Genomic DNA, 10,108 nt, shown 5'->3' on the forward strand with positions numbered 1-10,108 from the left:
TTTTGAGTAGCTGTCTTGTAAATGACTGTAATGCATAATTAAAACAACCTGCAACTGTAAAATCTTGACTGAACAGGCGGGCGTGCATTACGAGCGCCGCCTGGCTCTACCACGTGTACATGCATGTGATTTAACCTGTCAAACCGGTTATGGACACGTCAGAAATTGACGAAAATCAGTGAAAAATAGCTCGTTCTGGATTCAGGTTATTTAGTGGTTTCTGCAGCTAGCGAAGTGTTAGTCGCTATGGTTCTTCGAGTGGTGCATGTTTGCAGAAGACTGCGTACATCTCGTGGTAAATTAAGCACTAGATTTAAAAGCACGTCGCTAGAATCAACTGCTGTTATAAATGAGACATACCTATCAGGTAAGACATACCACTAGGAACATTATTTGTTTTCTTTGTCTTCTTACCTGGTCCTAGCTGGCGCATCTGCCTATCATCAGGGCTCCCCGCATCCTGGTTTGAAAAATTAAATACGGCTTCTCTTGGCTGTGAACGTTGATGCACAGATAGTAGAGACTACGCGCCCCTCTACTATCCATGGTTGATGCATGGCGGAGGAAGCTAGGACTTTCCCGAGAAAGTGAATGTCGTTTTGATGTTAGCTAGTGATTTTTGATTAGGTGCACTGAGTCGGCTATAATGCGAACCGGCGTGGTAAATTTTCGTCATCTGTCCGGTAGTTTAGTTCACGCACGTGTCTGAATGGCTGACAGCTTGGAACGTCACTGGTTATATACAAAATTAATGTGAAATACTCCTATACTGGCTGATGTCGCGTCATCGATATCCGGTGTATAATAATGTGCATGCAAAATCAGACTAGCTATAGCTATGGCTAATTGAATCTAGTACATGTATGCACTCCAGTAGCATATAGCTAAGTACTTGATGAGCTAATGAATTCAACATCTGAATAGCTGTATGTACAAGCTGTATATGTAACAATCATACAAGCTATGTTGTGATCTGCTCTATATGTACCTTATCGTACTGGATGCATGGTTCTAAATTTTCTAAAACAAGTTGTATGTCACCAGGAGCAATGGCGTAGCCAGAATTTTTGATTGTGATTGTCATCACTAAAACTTAACATGCAGCACTTTAGGCTACAGCTTCACTTACTATATAGGGTTTAAGCATGGCTCCAGTTCTTGTTATAGTCCTAATTTGGCTATGCCACTAACTAGGAGCACAGAAAGGGTCACAAGGACAACAAGCAATCCTATAGTGTTTAAATGTGCTCCCTTGCTGGGCTGAAAAGCAATAACTTATTATTTTTCCTCTGTCATATGCTTATAGGTTAAATGTTTCATTGTAGGGTTCGTGTTTGTGGGATTTTTTTGTTTTTTTTGGCTTTTTTTTCAGATTGGCTTCTTGGTGGCCAAGAGGAAAATTCATTTAATAAAGAGGCAGATTTAATGCATGAAGTTGGGAAATAATGAAGTCTCCTTGGCATGTATAATGTCCACTAATGAGGCATCCTCCAGATGAGGTGTCGCTGTATGTAGCTAACATGCTAAGAAAATTGTCACTGTTAGAGTAGGAAGGGACCATAGTTTGTACAATGTAGACGAGATGAGGTTTGATTGTAGATCTGTGGTTAAATTCATGGAATTTTAAGGCGGGCTGAGGCTTACCATATTAACAGAATGGTTATGAATACTAATCCATTGTATCAATACTGTGATATGTGTTGTTTATAACCTTATATGTACATGAACATCTTTTAATTGATAGCTTTGTGGATACCTATATAAACAATGTTATCTACCCCTTGCAGTTTTTGTGGTCATAATGTAGAACTGGTGCAACATGTGTGTATGCTATAGTAGCACATGTGTATAGTGTGTGGTACAGATTTTTTCTTTGTTGAGTAAGTTGTACCAAGAGTTCATAATAAAAAGTAGTAGCTAAGGGTACTTATTATGAACTCTTGGTTGTACCATAGTTCATGAGCCTGTTGTGTACAGATCAAAGGCTGCTACCAGTTTAATATGATTATAGCTCAAGTTTGATTGGCTATCAGTGATCAAACACCTTTTCACCACAGAGGATACCATGTAAATTATAAGCTACCTAATATTAGAAAACAATGTCAGTGAAATTGCTCTCTCTACAGCAGTAATGGCCTATATTCACATGCTATAGCTTTGTGTATCTTCATTAGCCAATGGGAAGGGCTTGAACATTCTAATTCTACTAAATCAACATACATGTAACTATGGGTTGACATCAATATAGTACTAATCCCCACAAACACTAAACACTGAAATTCATACCCTACAAGTGTCTAAGGCCTACACCTGTACAGTGCTTTATAACTTTCTCAGTTTAAAAAAATGGGTGCCTTTGTTCCACACCACAAAACATACCCATTCTCTTTGTACCAGATTTGTAAACACTACAGTCCTTGGAAGTTGTGTTTACAGATCAGGTAAAATTTTGTAGCTATGTCATACAGAGCTAGCTAGTGTTGTGATGAATGGTGTTCATATGTTCAATGAAACTCATTACAGACATCATTTATCAATACCCCTGTCAAAACATAACTACAAAAGAATCATGTATTGTATGGCTGCTATTGTCATCATAATTATAGTGTAAACACATTGTTAAAATTGAGGTGGTGTTTGAGCCAAACATATCATTTCACTTCTAATGCTGATTGCAATGGATCTGACCAAGAGTCCACAATAGAGAGCTCTGGCTCCAGATCTTTTACATACCTCAGAATTGGAAAAGTTTGTAAAATATATATAGGTGCTATAGCGAGTACGTTATAGGGGGCTCAACTATTACTCTAATATTACCTACATGCATGTACACATAATATTTATTTTATGTGCAGTTTGTAGGGGTTTGAAACTGAATGATTCAAATATATATGTCTACAGTGGAGTCTGTCTGATCATAATTTTTGCCTTAATAAGCAGGCAGCTGCAGAGCTACTGCAACAAAGGGTTTCAGACTTTAAATTTCACTAGTTTTTATCATATCATTTAACCTGGCAGAACTGCATAATATGTATATTATGAAAATGAATTTTTGAGATGCACTATAAGCTAGTTACAGAATTATGTTTTTGTGTTGTACAGCTATGCTCAACTTGGATGGTCCATACACTGGTCCCAGAATGAAGACTACCATCCCAGGACCCAAAACCAAAGTATGAATAATTTACTATATTGAATAAACTTTGTGAAAACAGGACCTTATAGTTTTATAGAAATTTATTTTATAACTGCATGAGGGAATGTCAGCAAAAACAGCTTGACAAATAATCAATTTGTATGTCACTATTATTACAAGTTATATGATGTTGTTAAGCACAGCATTATGTCTCCTACAGGAGATATTACAGAGCATGGGTGAGATGATGGTAGGGAGTGTTGTGTGTCAACAGATCATCTCACATGTGGATCATGTCATTGACAGGAGTCAAGAGTTGCTGTGACATGTGTCAACTTTGAAAAGTCTCAAGGGAACTATGCAGTTGATGCTGATGATAATGTAATGCTGGATCTGTTTGGACAAATTGCAACACTTCCCCTGGGTATGTGTGCTGTTAACAACTATGTTAGGGGAGGGATGATCATTTGTTGATAGTAATATTGTAAGAGTGATTCACATGTTGTTATTATTGTCACAGGTTATAATCATCCTGCTATTGTTGATGCCATGACCAGAAAGGAAAATCTTGTAAGATCATCACTGTATATTCAACTTGCATGTGCATATACTACTACAACACACACACCACAAACGTACAAAGCAAAGCCTCCAGCAGTCACACGAAACACAGCTATTGCTGCCCAGTGAACCAGTACTGGGATGCCTGTGCACCACTCAGACACTCAAGTATTGTGCAAGAAAATCCTCTTGGGGTAGGACTAGTAATCCTCAGGAGAACTGTCCAGGTCTCACAGAGAGAGGTCGCGGAACCTGAAGTTCCACAGTGACCCCAACACAGACATTTGCTTCCCGAGTTAATACCAGATACCCATTGATGTTACTGCTGGGTGGGCTGCTTCCCCAATTGACGCCAGGTCACCAGGTCCCCATTTAACAGCTGGGTAAACTAGAGCAATGTGAGTGAAGTTCAAAGGAAACAGCAACACCACTTGGCATAGCCAGGCATTGAACCTGGAATCTTTTGATTACCAGGCTGATGCTCTAGCCACTTAGCTATGCTGCTACATGTGCACACACATGCACACACAGTACCTATACACATGCATTACCCTTACACTGCACACAATACAGGCGTACATTCTTGTAATATGTGTTGTTCATAGACGTACTTGATCAATCGTCCAGCCACTCCCTTCCAACCTCCTGTAGACGTTGTTCAGATTGTCCAGTCTTCATTACTGCAGGTTTGTACTCCATGTATGAAATTGATACAAGTTACCCGTAAATGTGCAATTGACTTATTCATTGCAGGTATGACTATGTAATCCTGGGGTGTAATGTGGCTTTATCGTTGCTGGAGTACAAAATCGTAGTACGTAGTTATAAACAGTTTAATTTCACTTGTTAATTGCAGTAAATTCAATCATGCCATCTCAACTTGTAATGTACTGGTATTGCTGTAGTGTGCCCCACCTGGTATGGGTCAGGTGACCACCATGGGGTGTGGCTCATGTGCAAATGAAAATGCAATCAAGTCTGCTTTTATAAGCTACCAGGTACACTTGTTGAAGTATTGGGGCTGTACAATACTTGCTTTTCATGATTGCAGGACAGAAGGAGGGGCCTTCAGCTTCCTGAACAAGATTCAGAAGAGTTTAAAACAGCTTTGTGGAATAAAGTTAGTCAATTATAATATGATATTATATCAATGATAATTATTGTAGTGAGGGTGGGTTAAAATACATGCTTTTGTGAATATACAGGCTCCTGGTTCCCCTGATCTCAGTGTCTTGTCATTTAATGGAAGCCTTCATGGTCGCACTATTGGTGTACTCTCTACCACCCACACCAAACCAATTCACAAACTAGACATTCCTGCTTTTGATTGGCCAATTGCTCCTTTCCCACAGCTAAAATATCCAGTAGAGGATCATGTGACTGAGAATAAGGCTGAAGAGCAGAGCTGTCTACAAAGGGTATATCTACTGTTTAATAGCATTATACAGAATCATAGTTTTTGCATTGCAGGTTGAAGAGTTAATTGAAGAATATAATAGTCGAGGAAAGCATGTGGCAGCCATGATTGTAGAGCCAATACAGTCTGAAGGGGGTCAGTATCTTAGCCTTGTACTCAATATAATATATATATGTAGTAAGGGATATAATATGTGGGAATACCGTTCTTATTGCCCATGCAACAGGTTCAATTTTTCACCATAAATACACTACATGAAAATTAGTTTTGATCATTAGCAAGCTACAACACTCAAATGCTTAATACTGACATTTCTCGATATTTGTAAATAGGTGATAAGACCAGCTTTCCCAGAAACAGTTACATATCCTGAATGGGTATACTGACTTAACTGTAATAATCTAGTCGAATATTGTACTGTATATGTAGTTTCCTTTCACCGCTTTGCAGCTGAACACCTCTCTGACGGAATGCATTAGAGGTTTGTGACAATGCATGTATATTATTCTATAGGTGACAATCATGCTTCACCTCAGTTCTTCAGGGAGTTGCAACAGATCTGTAAAAGGGTATGTAAAAAATTGCGGTGCAGTGTTAAACTTGTGTTAATGAGAGTTAAGAAAACTTTAACAATGAACTAGTCTACAAGAACCTATGTGCTCACCTTATGTTACAAGTATAAGGAAAATTAAGTTTGATTAGAGATCATAGAAAAAAAAGTAGGGAAACAAGGGAGGTTGCCTACACCTGCAGATATACTAGTGAATGTTCAATCCCTAATTCAGCATATAGCTACCCATGACTGAATAAGGGATTAAATGTTCACTAGTATATCTGCAGGTATAGGCGACCTCCCTTGTTTCCCTACTTTTTTTCTATGATCCCTAATCAAACTAATTTTTCCTTATACTTGTTTGTTTACATTTTTTTACGTACCATTATTATGACTGGTGAACCCATGCATACCGCATCAAAGAAAAAGGTGGCACCAGAGTAATGTTTTTGTCTGAAAGTGAAGTGGCCATTACGCTTTGCTTTCAACTATGTTCAGCCCATTACACAGTGCTACAAATGAAGAACAGTATCAGAAGCACCTCTGCAATTAACATGGAAAATACCCATGCATCATGCTACCATGAGTCGACACCTTGGGCAGTCTGCAAAAAGAAATGGGACACAAAGGAGGAAAAAGGTAAGTCCATGATGTGTGCATTGTACGTACTGTGGTATGCCAAAGGCATGTCTCGGGACAAAGTGACGTTGAACAGTGATAAAATCAAGCCCGTAATTTTAGCCGTTATCGAATTACACTAGGCAGTTAGTCAGTTGAAAATTCCATTGAATAATTTTGTAGAGATCTGTTGGAAGCATTTAGTGTTGTACTGAAGGCACTTTTGGGCTTAGTTATACCAAGAGTTCATAATAGATAAATATATATTATGAACTCTTGGTTATACCTAACCAATGCTGCCAAGTCACCAGGACAGTATTGCTGATTTTTGGGTGATTTTTTTTTTGGCCAGAAAGACCCAAACCTCTGTGATCCTCAATATACAGTACTACCATACTGTATGATATTAATCTCTCAGTCACAATTGATTGCTGCGTATATTTTCATGGTTGATCAGTTCGTATAGCTTTTAATGAAGGTGAATTCAGAGTGGTAATTATGACTAAATTCAGTGCTGCAGCTTGGGAAGTCATTATGGTTTTGGCTCCAGTAGGATCTTCAGTTATAAGACTGCAGTTGAAAGTTACTTGTTGGCTAGTTATGCATATCATTTATTTGTTGAGCAAACTTTCACAAACCATGTGATTTAAACGCTTAGTGAAATAACTTTATTATGAAAGGAAAACAAAACACATTGTGCACGTTACACACTTTTGGTTTCAAGATTGGATGCATAGGTATAATATTTATGGAAGTTGTTTCTATTGTCTAAACATCATGTGTGTAGCTTAGAACCTGACTGCTCCATTATATCAAGGGTTAGTGACTGCTTTATTATAATCTCTGACTGCTGTATATCTCAGTACTCCTAAATTCTCTTCATTCAAATTCACTTTCCTGTTTTTAACTGAGGCAGCTATCTTGGTTGCTTTAATGGTACCTATGACACTGGCTATATGTTGAAAAGTTTTGTATTTACTAGACAATGAGATTTATGAACTACACTAACTTTTGTCTTAACCAATACCTCCAACTCATACCAATACTCTGTATTACAAGATATTTCTGTACAAAGAAAGTGTTGTCTGAAACCATAAAACTGCAAAGTGTTTGACAATATAATTAGTAATGGGTTGTTCCACTGTATTAGCAGCCACTGTTCACATCTTTATTGCTATATAGAATGATATGGAAATGATTGTAGATGAGGTTCAAACTGGCATGGGATCAACTGGAAATATGTGGTTAGTGATTTGTGACATCCTATACATGCCACACACACATGACTATATATCATGCTGTCCATGTGGCAGTAGATAATAACACGATTACAATCATATTTATCTGTGTTAACCCTCTAAATGCAGCTACCGCCATATAACAAATCGATGTAAATTTACTGAGTACAGTTTAACCTTGCTACATTTTCATTACATGTGCAGCATGAAACACTCATGCCCACAATGGCCGCAGTTGCTAGGGTAAATTGACTTTTGCAGATTATTGCATGATAATTATGCCACCATAATCACACATTTTTCTAAAGAAGACTAGCTTGTTAATTTGAAAATTGCCTATCATGTCTGTCATCAATGAAAACACTGAGCATCATCACAAGACACAGACAGTTGTTTACTACCCAGCTGCTGTGTGAATAACAACACTACTCAGGAGTTCATAGCAAATAGTATCACCAATTATGCATATTATCAGGTGGCAATATGCATCATCAGGAAACCTGGTGTGGCCAAAGTTAATAAAGTCTGGCTCAAAATGCTAAATACAAACAAGGCCAAGAAAGTTACCTTATTATGCATTCAAAGTCTTGTTCAATGCTATACAAGTTAATTAAATGAAATTTATTACAACTCTGGAAGTTGTGGCTTTGTCAAAGGGGGATATTATGCAGATAAATGTGGTATAAATGTACTATAAATAGAACTACATTCTTACAGCTTGAGTATTTAGTTAAATTTTCCCACACAAGTTACTGCAGATAGCATGCTTGGCTCTACTCGTATGATGTCTTATATGTATGTAGCTACACGTATACTACTTTGGCCTTAGCGACTGGTGGTGTACATGTCAGGCGAATCACTTGTGCCAGATGGCAATAAAACAGGGACAGTGACAAGTTGGCAAACGCAGAGAGAGCTGTCTACCTAGTGAACTACTTCACAGTAAATTCCATTTAAATTCCTGTAATGTTGTACATGTATGATTGTAATGACTATTAACAGATTCATGGGTGGTTTTAGGGCACATGAAAAGTGGGGTCTTGATGAACCTCCAGATTATGTCACTTTTGGGAAGAAGATGCAACTAGGAGGGTATTTTCATTTGGAGAAGAATCGACCAAGACATGTGATGAGAATCAACAACACTTGGATGGGGGACCCTGCTAGGATGGTGATGTTACAAACTATAGTGGAGGAGACACTGTCTAACCATTGGATAGATAATGTGAGGAAGACTGGAGATGTTATATTGGCTGGCTTGAAACAACTACAGGTCAGTTACTGTTGCGTATCTTACTGCACTGTATGATATTGCACATCCTGCATATAGGAGCTCTATCCTCAGCAGATACACAAAGCTCGTGGAGTAGGCACTTTCTGTGGTATTGATGGTTGTACAGTTGAGATAAGAGACAGACTGCTAATTGACCTGAAAAACAATGGTAAGTGTATAGCCTAACTGTTCAATTGTCTTTTGTGTATCAAATCATTGTATCTTCTTGCGATGCATTAATTGTACAAGAAAATAATGTAAATGCTTTTTGTTTGTATAGGTGTACTGATTACTGGTTGTGGAAATCAAGGAATTCGTCTACGACCATCACTAATATTCCAACCACATCATGCTGAGATCTTTTTGGACATTTTTGAATCTGTTCTTCGGAAGTATTAGTTAAAACATAATATAATGTGATATGTCCACTAATGCTATGATTTGATTGATTTATTTTATTCTCTTGGCAATTAGCATAAGCCCTTCTGCCTTACCAGAACTAATACAGATACACATCTAGCACAAATAGGTGGTACATGCATGTGGTGCAAGTGTCCGAGGGGGAAATTTTCATGGATTGGAGCATTTTTTACCTTGAAATTTGCAGCTTAATTAGTGCATTAAAGATCTCAAAAAGCAAAAAAAAAAAAATACCCCTTGGAATTTTGGTTGTGTAATAATCCCCCTCAAAAATACTGCATTTTAATTTTTGTTAGTACCGGTACATAATTGAAGACAAATAGTAGGTAATGGTATCTATATTATAGCATTCCTGTTAAACCTAGTGAACCCTTGTGCATCAGTATAATAATAGTCAGTATAATAACAGTATTGCACCAGTCTATTGACTTCTATGGGTAACAATATCTTTACTTTCTACACAATTCAAGTTCTCACAGGCTGACTTATTTTCATATCTCTACTCTCCAGGACCTGATTATTCTCTCCAGGCAATTTGCTAACTTGGCATAGCTATAGTTTGGCAAATATCTTCTTTAGATGTAGCTACACTAGTACAGTTTTTCTTCATCATGTGATCAGTTCCACTCCAGGATCAACTTCATTGTACCAATCTCTTGGCTAAAATGCACAAGGTAGCTGCAGCAATCTTGAAAACTGAACTGCACAGCAGATGAATTAGTTAAATCTTTAATGGAGATATACATGTGGCAGTAAAAATACATGTGGACACTGAGAAAATCATTAAAATTAATAGTGGCCTTAGAGTAAATGTATGTTCTATTAGAGTAGTTGAACAGAACTCTGAATGGTGTTCTTAATCAATGGACTCCATTTATCCGAACAAATTCAG

At 37.7% G+C, this 10,108-nt stretch overlaps 1 protein-coding gene across 1 annotated transcript; it reads left to right on the forward strand.

Moving 5' to 3' along the window:
* The first annotated feature begins 161 nt into the window (after positions 1-161).
* LOC136250401 (4-aminobutyrate aminotransferase, mitochondrial-like) lies at positions 162-9,266 on the forward strand. The gene is made up of 15 exons (XM_066042605.1): positions 162-367; positions 3,103-3,173; positions 3,357-3,386; positions 3,443-3,560; positions 3,657-3,706; positions 4,303-4,383; positions 4,603-4,695; positions 4,749-4,817; positions 4,903-5,115; positions 5,168-5,249; positions 5,628-5,683; positions 7,468-7,529; positions 8,544-8,796; positions 8,854-8,965; positions 9,077-9,266. The coding sequence occupies exons 1-15, from the start codon at positions 247-249 to the stop codon at positions 9,193-9,195; spliced, it is 1,530 nt and encodes a 509-aa protein (XP_065898677.1). The 5' UTR covers positions 162-246; the 3' UTR covers positions 9,196-9,266.
* The last annotated feature ends 842 nt before the right edge of the window (positions 9,267-10,108 follow it).

The sequence above is a fragment of the Dysidea avara genome, chromosome 3 (assembly GCF_963678975.1).
Source record: "Dysidea avara chromosome 3, odDysAvar1.4, whole genome shotgun sequence".
Classification (NCBI taxonomy): Eukaryota; Metazoa; Porifera; class Demospongiae; order Dictyoceratida; family Dysideidae; genus Dysidea; species Dysidea avara.

Coding starts and splice junctions, on each gene's coding strand:
- LOC136250401 (XM_066042605.1), top strand. CDS start 247: ATGGTTCTTCGAGTGGTGCATGTTTGCAGAAGACTGCGTACATCTCGT. Junction 3,561..3,656: donor AATTGCAACACTTCCCCTGG/GTATGTGTGCTG, acceptor TTATTGTCACAG/GTTATAATCATCCTGCTATT. Junction 7,530..8,543: donor GGATCAACTGGAAATATGTG/GTTAGTGATTTG, acceptor GGGTGGTTTTAG/GGCACATGAAAAGTGGGGTC.